This window comes from Caretta caretta, chromosome 8 (assembly GCF_965140235.1).
Source record: "Caretta caretta isolate rCarCar2 chromosome 8, rCarCar1.hap1, whole genome shotgun sequence".
Lineage (NCBI taxonomy): Eukaryota > Metazoa > Chordata > Testudines > Cheloniidae > Caretta > Caretta caretta.
Window position 1 is genome coordinate 46493949 of NC_134213.1, and position 27422 is coordinate 46521370.

At 52.0% G+C, this 27422-nt stretch overlaps 1 protein-coding gene across 2 annotated transcripts; it reads right to left on the reverse strand.

Annotated features, from left to right (window-relative positions):
* Positions 1–10164: 10164 nt before the first annotated feature.
* METTL13 (methyltransferase 13, eEF1A N-terminus and K55) lies at positions 10165–26884 on the reverse strand. 2 transcript variants are annotated; one of them, XM_048860771.2, is made up of 8 exons: positions 26473–26884; positions 23602–24355; positions 21107–21306; positions 18046–18241; positions 15411–15575; positions 13538–13753; positions 11705–11836; positions 10165–10897 (listed from the first exon to the last, which is right to left on the reverse strand). In XM_048860771.2, the coding sequence occupies exons 1-8, from the start codon at positions 26623–26625 to the stop codon at positions 10623–10625; spliced, it is 2091 nt and encodes a 696-aa protein (XP_048716728.2). In that variant the 5' UTR covers positions 26626–26884; the 3' UTR covers positions 10165–10622. The 2 variants fall into 2 exon arrangements, with proteins under 2 accessions (XP_048716728.2, XP_074987558.1); XM_075131457.1 differs by having other exon boundaries at positions 26495–26561.
* Positions 26885–27422: the final 538 nt, after the last annotated feature.

Below are 27422 nucleotides of genomic sequence, written 5' to 3' on the forward strand. Positions count from 1 at the left end.
ATTGCCACTTTTAGGGCTCTAATGGAATGACCAAAGAGATTGAAGTGTTCTCTGACTGGTTTTGAATGTTATAATTCTTGACGTCTGATTTGTGTCCATTTATTCTTTTACGTAGAGACTGTCCAGTTTGGCCAATGTACATGGCAGAGGGGCATTGCTGGCACATGATGGCATATATCACATTAGTAGATGCACAGGTGAACGAGCCTCTGATAGTGTGGCTGATGTGATTTAGGCCCTATGATGGTGTCCCCTGAATAGATATGTGGACACAGTTGGCAACGGGCTTTGTTGCAAGGATAGGTTCCTGGGTTAGTGTTTTTGTTGTGTGGAGTGTGGTTGCTGGTGAGTATTTGAGGTTGGGGGGCTGTCTGTAAGCAAGGACTGTCCTGTCTCCCAAGATCTGTGAGAGTGATGGGTCGTCCTTCAGGACAGGTTGTAGATCCTTGATGATGCGTTGGAGAGGTTTTAGTTGGGGGCTGAAGGTGATGGCTAGTGGCGTTCTGTTATTTTCTTTGTTGGGCCTGTCCTGTCGTTATTTTTGCTGATAAATACTAACACGGCTACCATAATGATAACTAGTGACCCCAGCCACAGGGAATCAGGAGGGACTCATTCAATAAAGCTGGGAATTCAGCCTCATGGGAGAGGCTGCAGACGAGGCTGGAGTCTCATGCAGGGGAAGCCCAGCAATTTGCGGCTAGCAGTGGCTAGAGAGCTGAGCCACAGGAGTAGAGCTGACTCCTGGTGGTAGAGCCCTGGAACAAGGGGCCAGGCATCTAGGGGGACAGTCCTGGGGCCACTGTTCCAGAAGGGGAACAGGAGACATCCACAGGGAGCAGAGCAAGGTCCTGGGGGGACCCCCTGAGACAGCATTTCCCCTGCTTTTTGTAGGCCCTAAACGAAGCTGCCAGAGTCCCTGGGGAAGGGAGGCAGAGAGGGAATCCTGAGAAGTGGAGACAAAAGAGAAGCTCTGCAGGGGCCTGGAGCAGGAGCCAAGAAGCGGTGGACATCAGTAGAGTCCAAGAGGGGCATTTGTTTTGGATTCCAGTTGGATCCTGTGTTACTCCAGAAGGGGAGTTAACTGTTACGTGACATGGCTGGAGGGCCACAGAAGACCCAGAGACAGACAGGCCTGAGGGCCTGACAAAATGACCAACAGGGGATGCTGAAGACAAGGACCTCTGGAAACATTGTCCCCTGACACAAGAAGGCGCTACTCAAGATGGGGAAATGTCGTTACCAACTGTTTTTGAAGGGACACCAGGGGAACAAGGATTGGGGAGTCAGACCGGCAGCAACACAGCCACGAGGACAGAGCAGCACATGAGGTTCAGTAGAGTTCTACTTGTTCTACTTCACCTGCATTCGGCTTCACTCTTTGCTAATGAAACACAATCAAGGAAGTGGAATTCTTCCTAAGCCCTTTAAAAACCCCTTTGGTGTAAGTCTGGGGAAAAGAGAGTAGGCTGCGGGATCATGCAGACAGGAGCTAGGCAGATTTCTTCCCTATGCCTCAACTGCACCATCCGCTGCCAGCCAGGCCTGCTCCAAGACAGCCAGCTTAGGCCCAAGATTGGGCCATATCCCTCAGTCTTTACTCAGACAAAGCCCCCAGTTCAGAGGGAATTTAACCCATGTAGTGATGGATTGCTCAGACCCTTACTGTTGTTTCTGGGATGGGGACAAATGTTTCTCGCTCTGCTCCCCTTCTCCTATGCAGAGGGAACTCCATCAGGTCCAAGATGGAGTCAAAGTCTGGAGCCTTCAATGCCTGAATAGGGCTGAAATGAGGCTAAAAGGTTACATTTTCCAAAAGCTACTGAGTGACTCAAGAGCCTATATATCACTGAGTTTCAATAGGATTTAGATTCCTAAAGCATAGCAGCATACCTCTAGCTTGCACAGGTAACAATAGCAGTGAAGAAGATGCAGAGTCATTGACCCTAATGCAGGCCAGCAACCTGGGTAGATAGCCAGAGTCCCTGGTAGGCTTGTACTGGGCTGGCCCGCACTGAAGCCTGCACCATTACTCCTGCCAGCTGGATTAAAGCTAGCAGAGCTATGCCTATCTGCATTGCAGTCACATCTTCATCTGTGGTGTGGACACACCCAGCATGTCACTGAATATCATGAAACTCCTCAGTGCTGAATTCACTTTTGAAAATGAAATTTGGGCTCCTAAATTACTTACTGGCTTTGGAAAATTCAATCCTTAGTGACTTTGCCCATCCCTGTTAATAACCTGGAAGGAGCGGGGGGAAATCCAAGGTTTCCAGAGATGAAGTCTATGTCTCGCCTTTATCCGAGGCCATGCCCACACTAGAAAGTTATGTTGGCAGAACTTTTGCCAACATCAGTTGCCTAATCTTAATGACCTGGAGCTCCTCCTTATCCAGAGCAAGATCATGTCCCTCACATCAATTAAATAGAGTCATAGAGTTGAAGGCCAGAAGGGACCACCAGAGATCAGCTAGTTTGACCTCCTGTACAGCACAGGCCACCAACAGCACCCACATACTAACCCCAACCCCCAAAAGATTACAGCCCATGGGACACTAGACTGCTTTGTGCCACAGGCAGAGAACAGGAGGGACTGAGATGCACCTTCATTCACCAAAACCTCATTGTCCTGACATTATTCATTATTCCCCTGACATTCCAGCAGCTCTACAGGACTGGGCGCCCTAGACATACCAGAGACCAACTCAGGGCTGCGATCATACCGTTTATCTCATCTCTGCTCCTTTTCAGCTAGGAATCTTTAATGAAACCTGAACTGCTCCACTTTGGGGAAACCTTTATGCTGGTGGCAAAGCAGCTTCACAGCTGGCGTTTCTATAGGGGCCCAAAGCAACAGCACTGGAAATAAGCTCACAAGCGCATGCCCACCCCCAGACCAATTCTATGGCCCTTCCTTCATGTTATTCTGATCAATAGAGGCTTGTGAACGCAGTCGATTATGGGGGGAGACAGTTCTGGGAAACAGTCACCCATTCCTGCCTGGAGGAGTCACTTGGGGGCAGATGTTTATAAAGAACTTCCCTCTGCTGCTTTGCCTAATGGACCCGTGCCCTTGCCTCAACCCGTTCTCAACTCGTGAATCACCATTCAGGCTCCATACTAGGTCCATTGTTCCGGCTGCAGACGGGTAGCATGAAGGGGTTGCCATTCTAAAGTTTGGACTGAATGTGGCAACGTCATCTTGGAAGAAATGTAAGCCTGCCCTTCCCCCACGCAGAGAGTTAAGTGGGGATAGGGAGGGGCCGTGCATGGCCACAAGCTACCCTAGCGCAGTGAGGAGGCTGAGCAGTGAAATGCACTAAAGCCAGGGCATGCCCACATGAAGGAACTGGACCCTCAGTCCTCTATCCAGCTGCTGTGCACTCAGAAAGCCATCACAAAGCTGCCCCAGAGGAGCAGTTGAGGAGTCCCCGACATAGGGGGATCCTCACAGGGCATCAAGCTGGCATTGCTGGCTCCTGATAGGGGGCATGTCAGAGTCAGCACAGGACACTGCTTAGGGCTGCTCTGAATTACACCGGGGTCATTTTGGCCACTGGTGGTCCCAGAATCAGAGGAGTGGAAATGTGGCTTACAGCTGCCAATACCTACTGCTCAACTGCACCAAAGATTTGGCCCTACATCTCCCCCACAACTGTAACCTGGCTGGCTATACTGGAGACACGAGGCCAGACCCTCTGCTGGTGTCAGCCAGGGCAGGTCCACTGATTTCAATGGAACTACACAGATTTACAGCAGCTCTGGAGCTGGTCCATATACCAGGACATTTAATAGCTTGGTTTATAAAATAAATCAAGTCCAAAGCCGTGCTGGTGCATTGATCTGAATGGGAGACCCCGCGCTTACATCACTGACTAGTAGCCCTGAACTGGGGGGATTTCTACAGCCACTCAGCCCCTTCCAACGAGATCTCAGGGCAGCTAGTGGGGATTCAGGAAGTGGCCAGCGCTGCAGGATGGGCAAGTTTGTGTCTGGGGCAAGTGTGGAGTTGAAGGTCTCTTCTCTCACAAGCTGGAGAGTTGAGCTTTCTAGCATTTGAAAGGGGACAGTCTCAGCCCTCCAGGGCGGAATGCAGCACTTACGCCTACCCCAAGAGGTGCTGAAACATCAGCTCAAAGAGTGGGACCATGTACAGAGTAGCCCCTTTAACTCAGTTTTTAGATGCCCCTGAACATTGATCAGTTAGTTTTTTAACTGATCACTGTTCAGCAGCTTCTAAAGACTGGGGCTGCTAGGCATTACTGTACACAACGATCGTGTATTATGTGCAGTGTGGTAATGCCTCACACCCCCAGCCACGTTCAGAGCTCCACTGTGCTAGGCGCTGCACATACACATAATAAGAGACGGTCCCTTCCCCAGAGATCTTACAGTCAGATGAGGCAGACACAGGGTGGGAGGGAAACTGAGGCACAGAGAGGGGAGGTGACTTACCCTAGGACTCACAGCATGTCATTAGCAGAGCCAGGAACAAAACTCAGGTCTCTTCCCCTCTCTGGTCCACTGTTTTGCACATTGTTGTGCTCACCTCCACCAATGCCCTTTGCTCACTGCATTGAGTTCAGACGTCTTGTTCTCCACAGAGCTTCTCAGCTCTGTTCCGCCTCACGCAGCCACTCTCGTCTTTAACCACAGCACCCCTTCCATGTCAAGTATGCCCCAGAAAACCAACTTTTCCCCCACTTTCAGGCCTCCTACCTGGAATGCCTTCCCTGCTCAGATTGCTAAGGGCAGTTTGTTAAGATGTTTCTTCTTCAAATCCCCCTGCAAGACTCACTTATCCCATCACCCCCAACACAAAATTAGCCAGCTAATCCTGGTGAAGTAGGAGGGCACTCAGGTAGATCAGAAGGTTTTAAAGCTCTGAGCACATGGTGGGCACTACCAGAATACAGATTATCATAATCATGGTCCCCAAAGGCAAGTTTGATTGCTGAGTTTGATTGCTGCAAAGCACTGAAAAACAGGTTGAAAGATTGAGAGAGGGAGAATTAGTGTGGGGGAGAGAACAGGGCTCACACAGGTCGAGAGACGGAGATTTAGTGTGGGGGAGAGAACAGGGCTTGGCCAGAGAAGAGAGGCGGTAGGGGGAGTAGCGTGTAGCAGCAGTGGAAACCATATTTTTAATACAAGGAGGTCTCCATAAATTATGGTTTTGGGGATTTGTAACAGACGTCCTGTAGGATACATGGGCTGGTGCCCTCTGTTGGTGAGGCAAGAAATAGCTCCGTTTGTAAGGGTGTTCTTGACTGTGCTCCAATCACTCAATCAGCAATGCCCAAAAGCTTCTGGCCCTGGCCTGCCAACTCCATGAAATCCTTGGCACACTGAACTGAAACAAATGAAGTATTCTGATTAGCCGCAGCATCTCCAGCTGTAAGAGCCCACAACTCCATGACCATCACATGGCTCCCTCTCTATCCTGACTATTTAACCCTAATGCAGCCAAGAGGCAGTGTGGTCCAGTGAATTGAGTCCTTGGTACGAGCAGACTGGAGTTCTGTTCCTGGCTTGGCCTGCTGGATGAGCTTGGGCAAATCACGCCTGTCCCATGCCTCAGTTTCCCCTCCTACTTTTTGTCTACTTAGACTGTAAACTCCCTGGGTCAGGGACTGTCTCTCACTCTGTGTCTGTACAGCACTGAGCACAATGAGGCCCTGATCTTGGTTGTGGACACGAGGTGTTTCTCTAATAATACTTACTCATAATCTGGCCCTGCTAAGGAATTCGAATGCAGAGATGCTTCTGGGGAACGACAGAGAGCCCCATTCTTCTCATGTAGTCAGTAAACAGCACTGATGCTCCACCCAAGGCGATTTCCTGCTGTAAACTGTCCTCATTAACAGCCCTTCACTGTAGCTCTCTCCTCCTGAGTTTTAATAAAGGCCGCAGCCCCAAATAGCACACCCCATCTCTCTTGTTCCCTGGGAAAGTAGGGGCTGGAAGCTATTGGAGAGCCAGTGTGCTCAGTCCTGGGAAGAGACTTGCTAGACTTTACACCACCACTTCTCCAGCCAATCCACTTTGGAGGGAATCTCATCCAGTCCTCCTCAGCCCAAGGAACTTTGCTGTAACACAGGACGTTTGAGAGGGGGAACGGAAAGGTGGGGTGATCCCTCATAGAGGGTTCCCTAACAAAAAACAACCAACTCCCAAGGGCTCTGAGATGAAGCATACTGCAAATGGTGGGACCTGGTGGGGCTACAGCCAGCTGGAAAAGGGCTCAGATCTCAGAAAACCTCTATGCTTTAGAAACACTGCATCACAGAGAGAAAGTTCCCTCCCAAGCCAGCAGCTGGAATGGAGCTGGGCAAATGGATTGTTTGTCCAGTGCCAGGAGGAAGATTTCCCTGCAGCATAAGGAAAACTTAGACTGTCCTCATCATGCCAATTGCAGGGAGAAAGTAGCCCCGTGGGAACAAAGCCCTGCCCAGGGCACTGGTCGAAGATGAGACACCTTGGGGAGACTGGGGTGGAGCTGTTTGCCTTCCCTCCGCTGGCTCTCCTAATGCTCAAGCAGCCTCTGAGATAATGGACACCAGCGAAACACCCTGGCCAGATGGAGATTCCTAACGGACCTTCTAAGGGCCGGGTCTCACATCATGTGAACAGGGCAGGGGACCAGTCAATATACCTGTTTCCTACTCCACTGTGACCATCGGCCCAGATCCTACAGGTATTTAAGCTTCTTAATTCCACTGAAATTAATGGAAATTAGGAGCCTAAACGCTTTTGTGGATCTGGGTCTTAGTCCCTAATTCTGGAGGCACTCCGGCATTACAGGGAAGGGCATGGTATGAAAACCTAAATCATCAAGTTTATAGGGCCAGAAGGGACCACTCTGACCATCTAGTCTGACCTCCTGCATAACAAGGCCAGAGAATTCCACCCACTAACGTCTATATCAAGCCCATGGCCTCTGGTTGAGCTAGAGGAGCTCTTTTAAAAAGACCCCCAATGTTGCCTTTAAAACTCCGTGTGATAGAGAATCCACCCTGTCCATCCAGTGGTTAACTACCCTCACTGCTAAACCCTGGCACCTTATTTCTTGTCTGGATTTGTCTAGCTTCAGTTTCCAGCCATTGGATGTCATTATGACGTCTGCTAGACCGAAGAGCCCTTTAGTGTCAGAAATCTTCTCCCTGTGTGGGTAGCCCAATGAGAGCCTGGGTTGGTCATGCTTTCCAAGCCCAGCTGGGCTGCTTGCTAGTAAACTGAAGGTGGTTTTTAGAAGGGTGGAGACTTCCACCTGTGTTTAGAAAAAGACACTCAGGAAGTCCTGTCCCTTGGCTGATCCCCTTACAGCTCAATAATAAATAATCCAGCAGTTCTCAGCCTTTTCCAACCCTTTGCTATGCTGGAAAACGCTGTCTCTAGCCAAGATGTCTTTCGGGAAAGGCAGGGTGGTCAGAGCTCCAGTGTGGGCTAATCCAGTATCTGTCACCAGCACTGGTTTTTAGAAAGTACAAAGAATATTGGGGAAGTATTCCAGAGTGCCTTGCTCTGGAGTTGGCCATGGGCTGCAGAGCCTTTCACTGCCCATGTCTAGTCTGTCCCACGCCAGTGTCATTGGCTGAGAGCTGCTGCGACATGAGCAGGTGAAGTGGAACAAAGGCAGCTTGTTTCCTTCCTCAAGAATAAAAAATCCCTCAAGACGATAGAGGCCAGGTCCCAAAGAGAGGTGCAGAACAGAGATTTGCATACCCCACGCTTAGGCAAAAAGGCCAAGGTCACTGTAACAGAGGCTTCTTCACAAAGGGTCCCATTCTTTGCAAACAAGAGTAAGTGTAAACCCAGATTTGCCTGTTTTGGTTTGTATTGTAACCATCTGTTTCCAGCACTCTCTCGTTTCTAGTTAACTCTCCGTTATTTCCAAATAAACCTACTTTGGCTTTATTCTAAGTGCTCACAAATGCTGTGTGTTCTGCAGGAGCAGTAGTTTGAGGTAAAACTGGCAAACTGGACTACAGGGCTCCGTGGGGGCAGAGGATCTGGGATTTCTGTGAGTAGTGTGTCCGGGGCTGGATACCACAGGGGAACGATTCAAAGAGACTCAGGTTCACCTGTTGTTAATCTGCAAGGCAAAGGAAGGGCTATGATGAGAGGGAGGCTCAGATAGTCATCTCCACCCAGCAGCCCCCTCCTCTCCCTCCCCCAACACCCCCTCCAGAACCTGCTGCTCATGTTCTGGCTGCACTTTCCCCTCACCTTTTTATGATGAATCACCTCACTCAGTCCTGGGCACCTCTTCCTGATGCTGGCTATCTTTCACTCCTGGAGGGAGGTGGCCACAGGGACTCTGTGAGCACAGAGCCTTGGCCGTGCATTCGGGGATCCAATCAGTTACCAGCTGGTAATACCCACTGATGCCTCTGCTCTCTTGACACACTGCCCAGGAAGCAGTGCTGGAGTCCCCCATTGGTTCCCTCCCAGCACACTTCCAACCTCCCCTCCCTACACCACTTCCATCAGCCATTCCCCAGAAAGAGTTCACTTCTGCTCCCCTAAAGCCCATCCCTTCTGCTGCAGAGGTCATTGCCCCAGTTTTGCAGGGGTCAGGTACCAGCACGCTCCCTTAGCCCTAAATTCATTTCTCCCCCACCCAGTATTAACCCAGAGGGGTCAGTCTCAGGGCTGGTGGCTAGATACCCTCCTTTCCCATAGAGGTGAAAGCTCCAGGGGCGGATGGCACCTGAGTCTACGAGAGGTCTATGCAAAATGGCCTTTGGGCTGGTGCCGAGTCCTTACCCGATCACACCTGCCATCCTGGCTTAGGGCCTAGGATGGGTAGGAACAGCCCCTGAGGGGGAGGCAGTATTGGTGCTAGCAGGAAGGTGCTGCCAGGCCATGGGAGTGAGCACCATGGGCTCTGCCAGCAATCGCAGGGGAACGACTGGGTACTAGGCTGAAGTGGGGGCAGGGATTAGGTGGCCGTTGTAGCCTGGAGGTCCTTCAGCAGGGACCAACCTCCTTCCAAAGGGTGCCTTAAGGTGGACCAGAGAGCCAACCAAGAGCACAGCGTGCTGGGGTAGGGCTTGCAGATTCCTGGCCCTGGCAAGTTGGTGCTATTTGAGTTTTGTCTTTAGTACTAAGGGAAATGAGTTTTGATGTGTCTGTTTCTCAGGGCTACAGGGGCATGATTTCCCCTTCTGAGTCGCATCTGCCTGCAGCCCCAGGCTTTGACCTGGGCAGCTCTCCCAGGGCCAGCAGTACTGGGTATGTTTCACGCCTGGATAGGACGCCCCCAGGCAAAGCGCCAGTGGAGCAGGAACCCTGGTGCTAATTCAGGCAGTAACATCTCTCCTGCAGCAGCTGCACTGAGCCAGCTCCTGTGCTGGAAAAAGGGCAAAGGTTTAGGAGAGAGACAAAGTGCTCAGACAGGTGACCATCACCGAGCACTGTTCCGAGAAGGAAGAGGTGGAAGAGCAAGCGTGGGCTTACATTACAAGGCAGGTGTTTACATTCAGGCCAGCCTAGTTCAGCACACTGAGTTCTCCTTCATGTCTCATCCCACAAAACACCGTTAAGGTTACTATGGACTGTTCAACCTAGCTGTGCTCTAGCCCAGAGGTAGCTGCAGTGTGACACTGGTCCTCAGACTGTCAAAAAGCTTACGTTTTTCCTGGAAGGCACAGGGGGACATACTGGTATTGGCTGAGAGCATTTTCAAAGACATCAGATGTCCACCACATGCTTTGTGGTTGCAGCCACTGCAGTACAAACAGATCCACGCAGGACCCAATTCTAACACCCTTACAGAGTGGAGACTCCCTCTGATTTAAGTGGGAGAGAGCCCTGCAGGCTGGAGGAGCTCAGAGCTGGGCCTAGCTCTTTCTCAGATCCTACCTATTCATCTAGGGTCAGAGAAAATTGTGGGGAGTGTGGGCTAGCTGACAGGAGAACTGGGGTGAAAGTGTACAAATGCCAGGCAGGGCGAGTGACAAGACTGTACATTGGTGAGTCAGGCAGACAGACACAGGAGACAGGTGGGATTTGGGATCAGACAGACCCAGACAGCCCCCTTTTGTAAGTGGGACTTCCTCGCTTTTCCCCAGCCTACCAGCTTTGGCCCCCGCGTTCCCACCCTTCATGCTAGCCACCTACTCCACACCCAAGGCCCTGCTTCCCCAATTCTACATCTGCCAAGGAAAAAGATCTTTATTTTAAAAGCAGAGAGCGGGGGAGGCTCCCGTGGCAAACACCCAGGACTGGCCTCCACAGCAATAAGGAGCCAAACTAGTAGAGCTAGACCAGGCCCCACTCCCCTAAGCAGCTGGCACACAGCCACTCGGAGAAGGAAAAGAACTTCTCACACCATTCACTGCTGCCTAGAGACCCTTTGGTCCTTTCACTATGGCTGGCAGCCCCCCTTTTTCCCCCCAGAGGGAGGTTTTCCCTTCCAGGATCCTGCCTCCCTTCTGACAGGCTGCTCGAGATGCACCATTCTGGCCCTAGCAGCCGGGAGGAGCACGTGTTGAGGTGCTGGGGGCGCCGCTCTTCACTCGCAGTGTTTACAGTCAGACGGCACAACTGCCTTCAGCTCCTCTCTCCAAACAGAGAGCACAGGCGGGTAACCCAGGCGAGGCAGAATGTCCCTTTCACACGATCTCCACTGCCTTCAGCATGTCTGACAGGATGTAGGAGCTGTCCCATGCTCGGCCGGGCCTCCTCAGCGTCCTCTCCAGGATCCTACCCATCTCCACAAGCTCCGGGGCAGCCAGCTTCCCCTCGGGGTGTGGCTGGCAGAACAGGATTTCATTGACCTCCCCCTCGATCCTCCGGGCGTACAGCAGGGGGAAGACCTCCTTGAGGGTGGCCATAACCGAGTCTTTGAGCAGGGAGTCTCGGCACACCAAGTTGAGCACAAAGACGCCTGGAGCAAGGGGAAAAGAGACCCGAAAGCACAGGCACGTTTGGAACTGGAGTGATCAGTAGCAACCTGCCTCACCCTACTCCCCAATCCTCCACACCAATAGAGGTGCTGCTAGGGGACTACAGATTCCAGCAGGCTGAGCTCCAACTGGAGCCAAGCATCCAGGCATGCTGGAACCCACGGTCTCCCAGCAGCACGGCCAGGCTTGCAGCCTCAGTCTCTCCATTTATGCCCATTAGGTGCAGCTCCTGAATTAACAGCCAGAAGGTGCCACGGCCCTCGTCTGGGTAAAGCTTGAGAGCACCAGCACCGAACGTCAAGTGGGTGAGAGTCCTGGCACACAGCGCAAACAAAGAGAGGCCTCTGCAAAGCAGCCATGGGCCTGCAGCTAGTTAGCAGCTGACTCCAGTGTCTAACAGAGGACTCCCATTGCTGTCGCTAATGCCAGCGAATCACTGAACATACACAGGGCCAGCCCACCATCCCTCATCACCCCTTCCTCCATGAGCAGATCCACTGTATCAGCAGACCTGCTCATGGAGCAAGATGCTAGTCATCCTGGGGGGAAGGGCATTACAATCTGACCCCGCACTGCCCTGTACATCCATTGAGTGGCTCCATCTGCCTCACCAACGTTATTCGCTCTGTTTTACAGAGTGGGGCTGAGCCACAGAGGTTGCTCTGCCACTGAGTGGCAGAACCAGGCACAGAACCCAGGGATCCTGCCACCCAGTGCTGAGCTTTCACCACTAGGGACACACTTGCTCTCTTCAGCGCACGCGAGGCTGTCGGACAGCCTTTCCGTACCTTCCGGTGCCAGGATGGTTCTGACCTTCTGCAGGAAGGCCATTTCCACAAAGGCCGGGGGCGGGCAGCTCATTCCCAGCGTGGGATCCTTGCTGTCTACATCAAACATGACAGCATTGTACCGGGCTGGTGCTGCAGAAGAAGAACAGCCCAGTTAGCATCCCCAAAGAGCAAGGAAGCAATAGCGTTGGATGAGCCAAGCACTGCTGACTGCCATAGTCACTGTGTGAATGGCTGAGATAAAAGGTGGAAGATCAAAAGATTCTTTTGCTATTTGCACAGCAGCTTCCATCCAAGGCTCTATGAATGACACTTGCAGGAGTCTTCTCCCCTTCCACAGAAATGCAGCCACCTCTGGAGCGGGCATGGCAGCTGCTCAGCAATTAACAGAGGAAGCAAAGAACACTGTGTTACATTGGAACTACAGGCAGCCAGGCTGGAATTTGGCACCAGGCCAGGAGATCTTTAAATAACCACGAGTGGTCATGCTGCCCATTAGACATCTTGCCAGAAAGACCCCCCCAACGCCAGGCGGTGGCATTAATTCAGTAGGGACTGGGGAAAGAATGTAACCAATGACGCAAAACCACCACTTTCTCCAGCGTTGGGTTCTCTTTGGAGGTCTCCCATCCACATACCAACAAAGAATGACTCTACTTAGCTTAGGAGAGCTGAAAAGGTCATAGCTCATGATGCTAATGGCTGCAGGTGGAAGAGAATTAGATATCCTTCCACACCTTGCTAATGGCACCTCAGCTCACGCGTGTTACATACAAATTAAATGGCTGATGGGTAAAGCGGTGATGGACTGACGTGGAGGCATAGGCGCTAAAGCACCCATGGGGAAAAGTTGGTGGGTGCTCTGCACCCACCGGCAGCCAAGCTCCCCACCCCACCTCCACCTCTGCCTCCTCCCTGCCGTGTCCCTGCTCCTCCACCTTCCTCCCAGTGCTTGCCACCATCAAACAGCTGTTTGACAGCTTAGCAAGCTCCAGGAGGAATGGGGGAGGAGCGGGAATGTGGCATGCTCAGGGGAGGAGAAGAGGCGGGGCTGGGACAGGGATTGACCTCCTAAGGTTCTTTCCAACCCTGATATTCTATGATTTGGGGAAGGAGTCAGAATAGGGAGGGGACGGAGTTGGGGTGGGGGCAGAGGAAAGTCAAGCACCCACCAGTGCAAGCAGAAGTCTGTGCCTATGCATGGGGGGACTGGGCGGAGGAGAGAGAGGTGGTGTGGCTCAGAATGGAAGAGAACCTTTCACCAGAAGACACTTTTGGGTGGGGAGTAGGGGAAATCAACAAGAAAGGGATAGGTATGAGTCAGAGTTGAGGTAACATCAGATCTCTCTTCTCACCACCCCAGAGGGCACTGCCTTAGTGGGATCTCCAGAATTGTGAAGATTCTCCCCGTCCCCTTGCCCTATCCCTGTGGGGTACAAAGCTAACCAACTGCAAGGAGCTTGGAAGATCGGCATTGGGGTTGCTGTGCTCAGGGTCAAGAATCAAGGGGAGTGCTCAGCACTGCTCAGCAGTGACCCTGGCTAGCAGCTACAGGCATGGAACCGATACCATTCCCTCACGGCATTTGAGAGTAGGTAGGCGGGATTGGTGGAGCATCAGGGATGCATCAGGGGAGGGATAGCTCAGTGGTTTGAGCACTGGCCTGCTAAACCCAGGGTTGTGAGTTCAATCCTTGTGGGGGCCATTTAGGGATCTGGGGCAAAAATCGGGGATTGGTCCTGCTTTGAGCAGGGAGTTGGACTAGATGACCTCCTGAGATCCCTTCCAACCCTGATATTCTATGATCAGTCTGCAGGGACCCTTGCCCATTACCTGCCGCTGCTGCCAGGTTGGCCACGTAGTCCAGGCCGTCCGAAATGTGAACTTTCATCCTGTCGCCTTGGGAAAAGCCGAACCACCGGGTAGCCACCTCCAGCATGGAGGGGTCGATTTCAACCGCCTCAACGTGGGACTGGTAGAAATAGTCGTGGATGAAGAGAGGCAGGCTGCCCCCACCCAGCCCGATCACCAGCACCGAGAGCCTGGCTCCTGCAAGTGGGAAGCAAGCTGGGAAATTAACTGCCTCCATGCTGTCCCCTCCAGGCCAGCGTGGGAGAACACTATGCTCACATTCCACCCACCATTGCATCTGGGGTAGACCTTAGGCATGGAAGTGGCTTCCTCTTCATCCATCGCAGTCCCTGGGTCCCCACTATCTAAAACACACACCTCTAAACCTTTTCCTCCTGCAGCTGGGTTTAGTTCGCTCTCTGCTGCTCCAGACATCCCCTCCCCACCTGCGCTATCTCCTCCTTGAGTGGATTTATTTAGCAGGTTTTTTAGAGGGGAATTTTTCATTTTAATACCGGCCACATCTGGCCCTCCAGCTGCACACTGGGGTCCCTGTGGCGTCCAGAAACCAGCCTCCCCCCTCGCCTCTTTTCCCTCTGTTTCAGGGCGAGAACAAAGCTGATCGACAGCGGGTGACTGTCCAGGGAAATTCTGGCAACTTGGCTCCTACATGTGTAGCTTTCGTAACAGGGATGTGCACGTCAGGGAAGTTCAGGGCAGTCGGGGGACACCTGCCCAGTACCTGGTGATCCCCGTTGCTGTCGCTGCCTTACTGGCCAGGGGGTAGGGTTGCTTTTGCTCAGCTCTTGGTATCCTGAGACAGCAGCAGCCTTTTCCAGAGGCTGTGGCTGCCCACAGGCTGCTGAATAGGAACACAAGGTAGTGCTCAGGATAGCGAGTGAGCAATAGAGCCAGGCAGACAGCAGCAGGCACCAGGCCACCGCCCTCATCTCAGACAATGCAACCTACCGGGCCCTGAAACTCCCCTGGCTTTGCAATGCCAAGCAGCCACGGCTGGCTGGGCATGGGTGCTGGGCCTGGGACGTACACGACGCCTGCTAGGAATGTGCTGAAGCCACGCTGCTTGTTTCGCTTACTGACCTCACCAGTCTTTTAAACCGGCTCTGTAGCGACAGGCGGTGAGCGCCCTAACCCGGAGCACCAGGTCCGATGCTAGCGCCCAGTCCCCCCGCCCAGCCAGAAGCACCAACCCAACATCCCCCAATTACCCATCCACCGGACTGGAAATCCAGTCCAAGGAGCTTCCCTCTGACCAATAGTGCTTGGCGCTCCTCCAGGGCCTGCCACAGGAGGATCTCAAAGCGCTTGGTGAGCTTGAGCTAGCAGAGCTTCCCCTCCCTTCCAGCAGGACGTGGGCAAGTGTCGTCCTTGCCGCTTTACAGACAGGGGAGCTGGGGCACAGACACATCAACCCATACGCACTCGGTGTAAGTGCCAGGAACAGAAACCAGGAGTCCGTAGTCCAAGGCTCCTGCTCTAACCAGTAGCCTCCACAGCCACTCCATACCGAAACTGACGTGTGCTGATTCTGAAGCACCTTTCATGCTGGAGGAGGCTACAGCACTTTCCATGCTGTGTCCAGATGGCACCAGAGACTCACCCCCACCTCTGGGATAGGGAGAGGACACAGACGGACTAGCACCAGCGGCAGCCAGAGAGGAGTCCCTGGGCCCGCCCTGCCATTCGGTCACTGATGGAGATACTTCCCCCCCCCACCTTAGCTGCCCCTGACTCTGAGTTGACTCAGGTACAAGTGCAGGGAAGACTTGTACTAGGGACTTGCCCTCTCCTGTGGCGGGGGAGTGTCATTTCTCTTAGCTCGTGAGCCTCGCACCTGGTAGGAGCTCAGGATTTCTCAGCAGAGCCAGTCCTGCAACCATGGCCTTATGGTGTTCACAGCAGAGGTAGCTCCGGTCAATGGCCTGGCCAGCTGACTCTGGGGGGGCCTCGGTGGAGCCAGACGCCTGTTTCTTCTTGTCCTTCTTCCGCTTCTTCTGACCTGAACAACACAGTAGAGATTAGCCAGATGCCCAGGCAGACATGCAGAGGGGCTGGCACACCCGACATGCGCTGGGGACAACAGGACATATCCTTGGGGGAGGGAGGTCGCTAAGTCCCCATGTGGCCATGCAGAAGCTTGGAGAAGGGCTCGTTTTACTCTGCTGTATCCATTAGGGGTTCCTCTTATGGTCAGACTGTAGCTAGGTTTTCAAAGGGGCTGGATGATCTTTCCCCATTCCCCAAGCCCGCAGTCCTCCCTCTGGCTGTGGTTAACTCCGTTTGCTGCTCCCTTTCCAACATTTCAAACAGACACCCACCAGCCTGGGCTCCTGGAGCCCCACACCCACCGACCTCTGATATCAGCCTCGCTCCCCTCTAGTCTATACACGTCATCTCCAGACTATCCCACCTCCCTCGCAGGATGGACTCCATCCCCCCAAGTCCCTTCCTGCCTGTGAAAAACCATTTCTGATCACTTGTTCACTGGCAGCTAAGACTTCAAGGGTAGCTGCCAACAGGAAAACATGGGGTGTGGCCTCATTCTCTCCTATCAGTTCAACCGGGACCTTGTGGCTGCTGTGCTTGGCTCGAGGTACTGTTGTGTCAACATTTATCAGTTTTACTCTCTTGTTCTCAGCATGTCGGAGTCTCCCTCATCCTTCGGGGTTTAGTTTTGTCCTTCCCTTAATGAATTAAAATGCTGCTCCTGGCAGCTGAGAGATGGTGTCAGACCTAAGACGACAATCCATCTTTCTCGAGTCCCACTGAACATCTAACAGATCAGTAATATTCAGACTCTACATCAGGTCATTGTGAAGACCGCCAGCCTCGCTCAGCTGAAGGAGGAGGAGGAGGTGGTGGTGGTGGAGGAGGAATGGTTTAGAGGCACCACTAGGAGCACTGAAAAAGGATTAAGAAGAGGAAAACACAGGATGAACACTAGAAAACGTTTCCTCACAGCAAAAGGTGCAGGATTGGATTGTGGGCTAATCTGCTGTTTACTCTTGTTTAAACCTGCAAGTGCCCCATGCCGCAGAGGAAGGTGAAAAAACCCCAGTCACTGTTAGTGTCACCCAGGAGAAAATTCCTTCACCGCCCCAAATATGGTGATCAGTTAGACCAGGGGTTGCCAACCTGAGCCTAAGGAGGAGAATTTACCAATGGACATTGCCAAAGAGCCACAGTAATAGGTCAGCAGCCCCCCCCCCCCCGCATTAGCTCCCCCCCCCCGCTCCCAGCGCCTCCCACCCACCGGCAGCCCCACTGATCAGCACCTCCCCCTCCCTCCCCGCACCTTCTGATCAGCTGTTTCGTGGTGTGCAGGAGGCTCTAGGGGGGAGGAGTGAGGGTATGGCAGGCTCAGGGGAGGGGGCAGGAAGGGGTGGAGTGGGGGCAGGGCCTGTGGCAGAGCCAGGGGTTGAGCAGCGAGCACCCCCTGGCACATTGGAAAGTGGGACTGGAGCTACAGGCGCCAAGAGTTGGGACCTATACAAGGAGCCGCATATTAACTTCTGAAGAGCCGCATGTGGCTCCGGAGCCACACGTTGGCCAACCCTGAGTTAGACTCTGATCATGTGGGCAAGACTTTCCAGGCAGACACCTGGGAAAGAATTCTCTGTGGTAACTCAGAGCCCTCCCCATCTAGTGTCCCTCTCTGGCCGCTGGAGATATTTACTAATAGCAGATGGGTCATTGTAGACAACCTCATCATACCATCCCCTCCATAAATGTATCAAGCTCAGTCGTGAAGCCAGTTAGGCTTTTTTCCCCCCACTGCTCCCCTTGGGAGGCTGTTCCAGAACTTCTCTCTTCAGATTGTTAGAAATCTTTGCCTAATTTCAAGCCTAGACTTGTTGGTGGCCAGTTTACATCCATTTGTTCTTGTGCCAACACTAACCCTTAAATACCAGGGAGGGAGAGTTATCTCCCCATAGCCTTCATTTTGTTAGGCTAAACAAGCCAAGCTCTTTGAGTCTCCTCTCATAAGGTAGGTTCTCCATTACTCTGATCATCCTAGCAGCCCTTCTCTGCACCTGTTCCAGTTTGAATTCATGTTTCTTAAACATGGGACACCAGAACTGCACAGTATTCCAGATGAGGTCTCACCAGTGCCTTGTATAATGGTATTAACACTTCCCCATTTCTACTGGAAATGCCTTGCCTGATGCATCCTACGACTGCACTAGCCTTTTTCACAGCCACATCACACTGACGGCTTATAGTCATCCTGTGGTCAACCAATACACCCCGATCTTTCTTCTCCACAGTGGCCCCCTGGGATGAGTTAGATGTCACCTAGTGTGGTTGTTCCATTTACTCTCATGATATGCTCCCATTGCTTCCAATCTGCTTATTGCTGCCCAGAGCCATCCAACGGCTCCTGGGTCTACTGAACTCTTCACAGCCCTTTACTGTGCTGCCCAAGCCCTGAGAATCTTTCCCAAATCCCTAGGCCCAAGTTTACACACCTCTAGGGGCTGCACTGGACAGCAGCCTGGCTTCCGACTGTACCACGTTCCTGTTGCTGAGGAAGATGAGCCGCCGGAAGTAGCACATGTTGTCCCCTTTCACATCTTCGATGAGATATTCCCCGCTCATGGTGCTGGTGTCCCGGTGCTGAATGGTACGGACCCCAATGTCCCCCCCTACAGAGAGAAACGGCACCTGGGGGAGAAAGGAAAGCAATGGGGGAAACTAACTCACACAGGAGACACCAGAGACTTTACAGAAAGAACCAGAGGAAGAGCCCAGAGACCGCAATAGGAAAATAGCATTATGAACACAAGGCAGTTTGTTGTTCTAATCAGAGTTGTGCAAACTCCCACCTGCAATCCCTGTCTAGGCTGACTGGAGACCAAGGCAATAGCACTGCAACCCAGCCCAACGGGCCCCCATATAGCATGATGGTCCAGGGACTGTTTGGATACAGATTCTGATGGGTTCAGAGCTTGGCTTGCAGGCCAAAGCAAGGATCTGGTCTGATTTTCAGTGGTGCCAAAATAAATAAATCAAAAAATCAAATGCTCTTTTAAGATTGTTGTCCAATTTGGCAAGATTCTTAGGAGATCAGTTGTTCTCATGAGAATTCTCACGTCTTGGCTAGAAACCTCATGAACAATTTCAGCTGCCCCAGAACCAGACCTGGTACCAGATCTGCAGGGGCGGGTTCAACTCTGGGGATTTTAATCCGATTTCCCACATCTACTGAAATCTGAAAGGCTGACAGATCATAGAATCCAGTTTTGCCTGGTCTCCTGTACTTTTGCCTTTAACAGGAGACCGGCACAACAGTTTCAAAGAGTGACAGAAATCTAGGAGTGGAAGGGACCTTGATAGGTCATCTAGTCCAATCCCCTGCACTGGGGTAGGACAAAGTATTATCTAGACCATACCTGACAGGTGTTTGTCTAACCTGTTCTTAAAACCTCCAAAGACGGAGATTCCACAACCTCTATAGGTAAGTCTGTAGGTAATTTATTTCAGGGCTTAACTACCCTGACAGTTAGGAAGCTTTTCCTAATGTTTAACCTAAATCTCTCTTGCAGCATTTTAAGCCCATTGCTCCTTGTCCTGTCCTCAGTGGATAAGGAGAACAATATATCACCCTCCTCTTTGTAAGAACCTTTTACATAGTTGAAGACTATTATGTCTCTCCTCAGTCGTCTCTTCTCCAGATTAAACAAACCCATTTTTTCCAACCTTCCCTCGTAGGTCATGTTTTCTAGACCTTTAATCATTTTTGTTGCTCTTCTCTGGACTTTCTCCAATTTGTCCACATCTTTCTTGAAGTATGGTGCCCAGAACTTGACACAACACTCCAACTGAGGCCTTTTCAGTGCTGAGCAGTAGTAGAATTAGTCTTTCACATTATTAAGGCAGATTTGTCTGCTATATGTAGATGGCCTGTTTCACTTACTTCTTGTGTCTTGCTTACAACACTCCGAGTAACATATCCCAAAATGAAGTTCGCTTTATCTGCAACAGTGTTACACTGTTGACTCATATTGAGTTTGTGATCCACTATAACCCCCAGATCCCTTTCTGCAGTACTCCTTCCTAGGCAGTAATTTCCCATTTTGTATTTGTGCAACTGATTTCTTCTTCCAAATGGAGTACTTTGCATTTGTCCTTATTCAATTTCATCTTATTTATTTCAGACCATTTCTCCAGTTTGTCAAAATCATTTTGAATTCTAAACCTGTCCTTCAAAGTGCCTGCAAAAAAACCCCCTTTGGTATCATCCAAAAATGTTGTCAGTGCATTGTCTATGCCATTATCCAAATCATTTATGAAGACACTGAATAGAACTGGATCCAAGATAGATCCCATTTGACCTGCTAATACTGTAAAAGGCACAATAAACTGTTCTACGCCTCCCCTTAGGAAGTCAAGCTGAACCAGATGCATCTTAGGAACTGGAAGGATATTTGCCATAGGAAGTGGAGGATATCAGGGGAGGGTGAGGAGCAGACAGGTTTGTGTGGCATAGTAGCTTGGCCAGAGTTTTCACCACTGTTATCAAGTCACGGCAAGAATACATGTTTTATGAGTTGCTGAATGGTTCAGTCCTCAGCGAGGTGGGGAGAAAGCTGCAGAAAGAAACAGGAAGGCAGAAGAGACTCAGGCCAATATTTGCAAATAGGGCAAGTGGTTTTGGGTGCCCAACTTGAGATGCCCTCCCTATAAAAATCAGGCCCCGTTGGGGTATCTGAAGTTGAGGCCCTCAAATTAAGGCATCCAAAAATCACAGCCTAAAGGAATGAAGTGACTGGAGCTGGTGTGGGGAGGAGAATAAAACAGCAGCTAGATACTGGGCTGAATTAAGCCTCAGAGCTGAACCTCTCCCTTGACTGGAACCAGATCAAATTTTGCAATTGGAGCCCACTTCCAGCTGAAAGGAAAATATGACTGCACAGAGAGATGGAAGGCAACAGAGAGCAGCAGGATGCCCTGAAGTAGGAGCTAGAGCAGGGGCGGGCTAACCTTTTGGCCTGCGGGCCACATCAGGTTTCTGAAATTGTATGGAGGGCTGGTTAGGAGAGGCTGTGCCTCCCCAAACAGCCAGGTGTGGCCAAGTCCCCTCCCCCACCTCCCCCCCCCGGGGACCCCTGCCCCATCCAACCCTCCAGTTCCCTGACTGCCCCGGAACCCCTGCCTGCCCCCTGCCACCCCATCCAACCCCCCACCTTTCTGACTGGTGGTACCCTTGCCCCCATTCAACCCCCCTGTTCTCTGCCCTCTGACTGCCCCAACCCCTATCCACACCCTCGCCCCTGACCACCACCCCGAACTCCCCTGCCCTCTATCCAACACCCCCGTGCTCCCTGACCCCTTACCAGGGTAGGCGGTGGGGAACAGCAGGGGAGGGGCCGGGGGCTAGCCTACCGGGCCAGGCAGGAGATGTGGCCCATAGGGCATAATTTGCCCACCTCTGAGCTAGAGTCTGGTTATGGAGGTGTGGGGCACAGGCTGGGTTTGTGGCTCTGCCCAAGGAGATGCCTGAACACAGCTGCTGGAAACAGCACTTACTTGCTGCTGGGATGGAAGGCCGGGTGGTGCCAGCTCCATCACCTTCCCTGACAGCTCTGCCTGGATGCCTTCCATCCCTTCGTAGTGCTGACCTCTGTGCAGCGCCACCGTTATCAGCCGCCTGAAGCCTGCGCTGGCAGCCAGCTGCTTCCGACCCGCCTCTGTTCCAAAGAGCCACTCGGTCTCTCTGCCCTGCGGTACTGGAGAAAGGGGTTGCGGTCAGGAGAGCAGAGACCACGGTGGCAGAAACGGATGGTGCTAGAAGTACAGTGCTACCTATGTATCTGAAGTAGCTGCCCTCATCTCTAATGCAGATAAGCTCCAGAACACAGTACATCTGTGCTGCTTGGATCGAGATGGAGCCGGTACACAGCGTGCTCCTGTTATACTGAGGACAGTGACAACTGCAATCTTCTCCAGATTTGACAAATTAGATGCAGTCCCATGGCCCTGAAAGCTGCCAATGCACCCCTTGATTGAATCCATTTTGGATGCCCCTTCCTCCAACGCATTCATAACACGAAGGCTTGAATGCATTGCAGGACTGTGTATCTAGAGTCTGTGCTAATGAAACAAGAAGACTTAGCACTCCTCTGGATCTCATCCAGTTGTAGATTCCAAAGCACTTGGAAAGTGGAGCAAGTATCTGCCCCATATTTATGAACAGGACAGTTGAGATGCAGTGTGGTTAATTGGTCACACAATGAGTCAGAGAAGGTAAAACTCCAGGAATCCCAACTCTCAGCCCTATGCGCTGGACTACGTTGCCTCCTTGGATGAAAATCAAACAGGCCATCTATTATTGTTATTGTCTAGCAGACAAATCTGCCTTAATAATGTGAAAAATTAATTCCACTACTGGTAACAGGTTGGAAGAGGGCAATTGAAGAAATACTAAAAATGCACTAACCAGTGTGACCTGCTTTGTGTGTGGCTAAGAAGAGGGGAGGTTTCTGCATTCTGTTAAGGAGGCTTGGATTTCATACACTGAAATCTCAGTCAAATGGGTTTTTTTGTTTTTTTTTAAAATAGCAGAGTGCTCTCAAATTCAAGGAAGAAGCTACCTCAGAGCTCCTGCTGATCCTAAGAAAGCCAGCAGTTTGTACACACGATAAATACCATACACATGCATCCACCAAGGAAAGGCTAACTGCAGTGAGTGCATTTATGATATTAACACAGAGTAAATTGGTCTATTTAACCTTTACCTGGCAGTAACAACAGGACTGAGCATCACAGACAAAGATAGTAACAAACATGTATGAATGTTCCATGATCAGTATCTGCTATTTACTAGGGGGCAGATTCTGCCACCAGAACTCTCAGCTGCTGGTACCTTTTTTCCATACGTAGCCTCAATGAAACGAATGGGGCTATTCATAGGGGTTGGGAATAGTTCTTTGGGAAGGTGGCAGAATCAGATCCTACAGGTTAACAGCTGTATCTTATATTGTGCATTTGCTCTCCGAGCTGATGTAAGGGGCTATCCAGTATCTCAAATACCGATGCAATAAAGCCCAGGTGTTCACCAATACAGCTTCAGATTACACCGATGGGCACATTTTGGAGATGAAAAATGGGGCAGTTATCCATCCATCTTCAAAACCAGTCCCCTATGTCAGATTAAGGGTTTGTATCAGGCCACAGCATCACACTGCTTTTTAGTCAGTGACTGGGCTCTGCCTACACACAATACCATGGCAAGCTAATGTGTCTAGTTCTTTTGCTCCTGGAGACCAAGATTTTCAAAACCAGGTGTCTAAATTTAGGGGCTCAGGAGCCTTGAAAGGCATCTTTGATAACTAACTTGATTTTCAGAATTGCTGAGCAGAGCTGGCCAAAAAAATGGGAATCTTTCTGAAAAAAAGTTTGGATGGGGGGTGGGGAGAGAATTCATCCTGCTTTGGAAAGAACTGTCAAAACCATGAAAACTTTTCACTGGAAGAAATTTAAAGAAAAATTCCATTTCAGGAGAACTGAAACAAAATGCTTCTGGCTTCCTGACCACCCTCACTTGGGAAATCTCAGCCCAGCTGCTGGAGAGTCACTGAGCCTCCCTATCGGCCCACAGCTCTGGGAGCTGGAGAAATGCTGCTCATCCCCAGAACTGGGGGGTGGGGGTACAGGGAAACCTGCCCGTGTTTTAATGAAAGTTTCATCCAGTCTGTGAGAGATTTGGTGAAATATTTCATACCACCAACTTGGCATTTGCCAGCAGAAAAAGTTCAGTTGGAAAATCTCTAACTGTCTCTAGTGCTGAGCACCCAGCAACTGCCATAGAAATGAATGGGAGTTGTTGGGTGTCCGGCACTGGTGAAAATCAGGCCTATCTTTTACTTAACCAGAGGCTTAAGAGCTTAACTTTAGACACCTGAAATTGTGACCCCTGCTGAAATCAATGGGAGTTTTTCTGTGGACTTCAATGGGATCAGGATTTCATCCCTATTTTGAACATCTCAGCTAGAGAAATATCCTCTCGGAGGAGCTGAACTCACTGATGAAGATGGCGAAGTGATTGTTCCGGGAGGCTTTCACTGAGGGGCTGTCCACTACATGCAGAGTGTACCGAGGTTTCCCAGCATCCGCATCACACAGATCCAGGGAGACGTGGCTCGCGCTGGGGTTTTTATTCAGCTGGCTGCGCAGCAGAGCATACAGCTGCCTCTCCTTTATTGCCTCGACCAACTGCTCAGCACTCTCCACCCGCACAGGCTTGTCCTGCTCCTCCGTGCAGATCTCGAGGATCTGCAGAACCGAACCAGGGATCTTCTTGAACTTGGTCATGACGTAGACAAAAACAGGCAGAACAAACTGCTGCTTGGCCGCTCCGTCATCACTGCCAGAGACCTGGTGAACGCGCACCATCCAGCCTTCCCGGGAGAAGTAGCCTACCACCTTCTTCACCACATGGGCCTGGGCCAAGGAGATACACAGGTAACGGCCTCCAACCTGCAGCATCCGGCTAATCTCAGCAAACATCCTGTCCACCCTTTCGAGGGTGGCCTCCTCTTCATCAACCAGGATAGCATCCAGGGTGCCCTTGTCCAATACCACCTGGAACTGAGCGTCCTGGAAATCCATCTGCAGCATGTCCATCTGCAGGTAGCTCATCTTTGGCCTCCTGTGGGCATTCCGCTCCCTCATCTGATTTATCACCACCTCACTGATGTCCACGTTCACAATGTCCTGGTAGCCCACATCATACATCTGCTCGCTCAGTTCAGAGTTGCCGCAACCCACTACAAGAACCTGAGAAATTTAAAGAGATAATAGTTTTCCTGTGGATACACACACAGCCCTATTTATCCCAACCGATCCCAAGCACACATACACACTCCATGGAGATCAGCAAACAACGGATTCTCTGGGAGACAAACCCACCATGAATGCTCACTAACCAACACTCTGGGATCTTGCAATAAATATACTACAGCAGGAGTCACCACACAGAAAGGAGGCATTCGACACGTACATGTTAAACACACACACACACACGCAGGAATCCCTTCCCCACCACTGCACTATAGTTGCATCCGGGTGGAAGACACCATCTGATGACTAATGCACAGCAACTAGTAAACTCGAGTTGATGTAACCTGGACTGCACATGGAATTCAGGGAGACAGGATGTGATTATCTGAGCTAGATTTTAGCCAGAATAAGGGGAGCCATACCCCATCTCTTTTGAGAAATGCTGTGAAATCACTTATGACCACAAGTGGTCATGATCTTGGTTTTATCTACTGGTCACTATCTCCAACACCAGACTGGGCCATTAGCTTAGCACTAGGCTATGGGGAGATACTGGCCTGGATACGCTGAGCATCCATGGGATTACCTGCCAAGCTGCCTCCCTACTCACAGATCCACATCCAATCAAGCAAGTAGTATTTGGAGTCTCCTATTCTGGGATGGATCTGGCATATGTTTTAGGCTTTGAGCCACCCAACTGTAACTCTGGACTGTGAATCAAAGAAATCTTCTGTCCTCAGCACCTAGGAGATCAGCCCAGCCCAGCCCAGCCCCTGCCTATACCTCTTCACATGCCCATATGAAGCCTGCCCTAAGAGAATAAGAATCATAGAAACGTAGGGCTGGAAGGGACTTTGAGAAATTATTAAGGCCAGCCCCCTGCACTGAGGCAGGAACAAGTAAACCTAGACACTCCCTGACAGATGTTTGGTAACCTGTTCTTAGAAACCGCCAATGATGGGGATTCCACAACCTTCCTTGAAAGCCTATTCCAGACCTTAACTACCCTTAGAGTTAGAAAGCTTTCTTAATATGTAACCTAAACCTCTCTTGCTACAAATTAAGCCCATTACTTGTTGTCTTTCCCTCACTGGACATGGAGAACAATTGATCCCTGTCTCCTTTATAACAGCCTTTAACATATTTGAGGACCATCATCACATTTCCCACTCTCATCCTTCTTTTCTCAAAGCTGAACATACCCCTTTAACCCCCTTTAATCCCCCCCCCAAAAGAAAACAACTCACACCTTTCTTCATAGGTCAAGTTTTCAAAACTTATTTTTGTTGCTCTCTTCGGGACTTTCTCCAGTTTGTCCACATCTTTCTTAAAGTGTGGCACCCACACAGTACTCCAGTTGATGCCTCACCAGTACCAAGCAGAGTGTGACAATTACATCCTGTATCTTACATACACTGCTTTGCCTGACATGTCCCAGAACAACATTAACCTTTTCTGCAACAGCATCAGATCCAATCTGCGATTCTACTACAACCCCAGATCCTTTCCAGCAGCAGCACTGCCCAGACGGTTATTCCCCTTTCTGTAACTGTGCATTTCATTTTTCCTTCCAAAGTGCAGCACTTTTCACGTGTTTTATTGACTTCCATCCTGTTGAACTCAGGTTGCTCTGAATTCTAATCCTGGCCTACCCAGTGCCCCTACCCCTACTTGCTTGGCGCCAGCCACCAACGTTACAAGCAGGCCCTACCCTGCGTTACCCAAGCGGCTAATGAAAACATTGGCATGGGACCCAGGACCGACCCTGGCTGGCAGGACCCCCAGACATGCACCCTCCAACGGGCCAGCGAGCCCGTGACACCCACTCTCTGGGTGAAAAGAAAAAGAGTACTTGTGGCACCTTAGAGACTAACCAATTTATTTGAGCATAAGCTTTCGTGAGCTACAGCTCACTTCATCGGATGTACTCTCTGGGTGCGATCCAGTGGTGCCCCCGCCTGGCAGCGATTTCACCCGCTCCCTCTTCCTTGGGCTGCTTCTGACCCTACCCGGGGGGGCCTATACCCTACTAGAATCGGGGGAGTCGCGAACGCGCTCTACCCTTCGGCCCGGGCCCCACCCAATGGAGGCGCCCCCGGCCGCTCAGCGCTCACCTTGTCTCGGGGACGCACGTACTTGTGCAGCGCCGCGCACAGCTCCAGGTACCCGCCGTACCACTCGAAGGCGCGCGACCCGCGCTGCTGGAAGAAGCGCTCCCAGTACTGGGCCGAGGCGAAGTCCCGCGCGGTGCGGGGCAGCAGAGCCATGGCGCGAGGAGGGGACGTCACACCGGGCCGGGCCGGGCCTGCCCGTCCCGCCTCGCCCCCAGAGTCCCCCTGACGGGCAGACGCGCTGCAGACCCGAACCCGAAGCTGTCCCCACGTGCGGCCGCGCTGTCCCCACAGTGCGATCCTTGAACGTTGCTGTGCTACGTCCGTGTTCGGAGCCTGCTCATTGGGCCGCTCCTCCGCACACCGACGTCCCAGCTCATTGGTTGCCTCTTTTTTTCCAGTTTTCTTCCCATTGGCTCGTTACCTCCCCCACCCAGTGTGTGTTGTTTGAACTTTGACAGGGAGGCGAGTGCTGGAATAGGGCGCCTGCAGGGTGGGGATCGCGGGACAGGGCGCTGGGAGGCGGGCGAGGGGGGATCGCGGGACAGGGCGCTGGGAGGCGGGCGAGGGGGGATCGCGGGACAGGGCGCTGGGAGGCGGGCGAGGGGGGATCGGGGACAGGGCGCTGGGAGGCGGGCGAGGGGGGATCGCGGGACAGGGCGCTGGGAGGCGGGCGAGGGGGGATCGGGGACAGGGCGCTGGGAGGCGGGCGAGGGGGGGATCGCGGAACAGGGCGCTGGGAGGCGGGCGAGGGGGGATCGGGGACAGGGCGCTGGGAGGCGGGCGAGGGGGGGATCGCGGGACAGGGCGCTGGGAGGCGGGCGAGGGGGGATCGGGGACAGGGCGCTGGGAGGCGGGCGAGGGGGGGATCGCGGAACAGGGCGCTGGGAGGCGGGCGAGGGGGGATCGGGGACAGGGCGCTGGGAGGCGGGCGAGGGGGGATCGCGGGACAG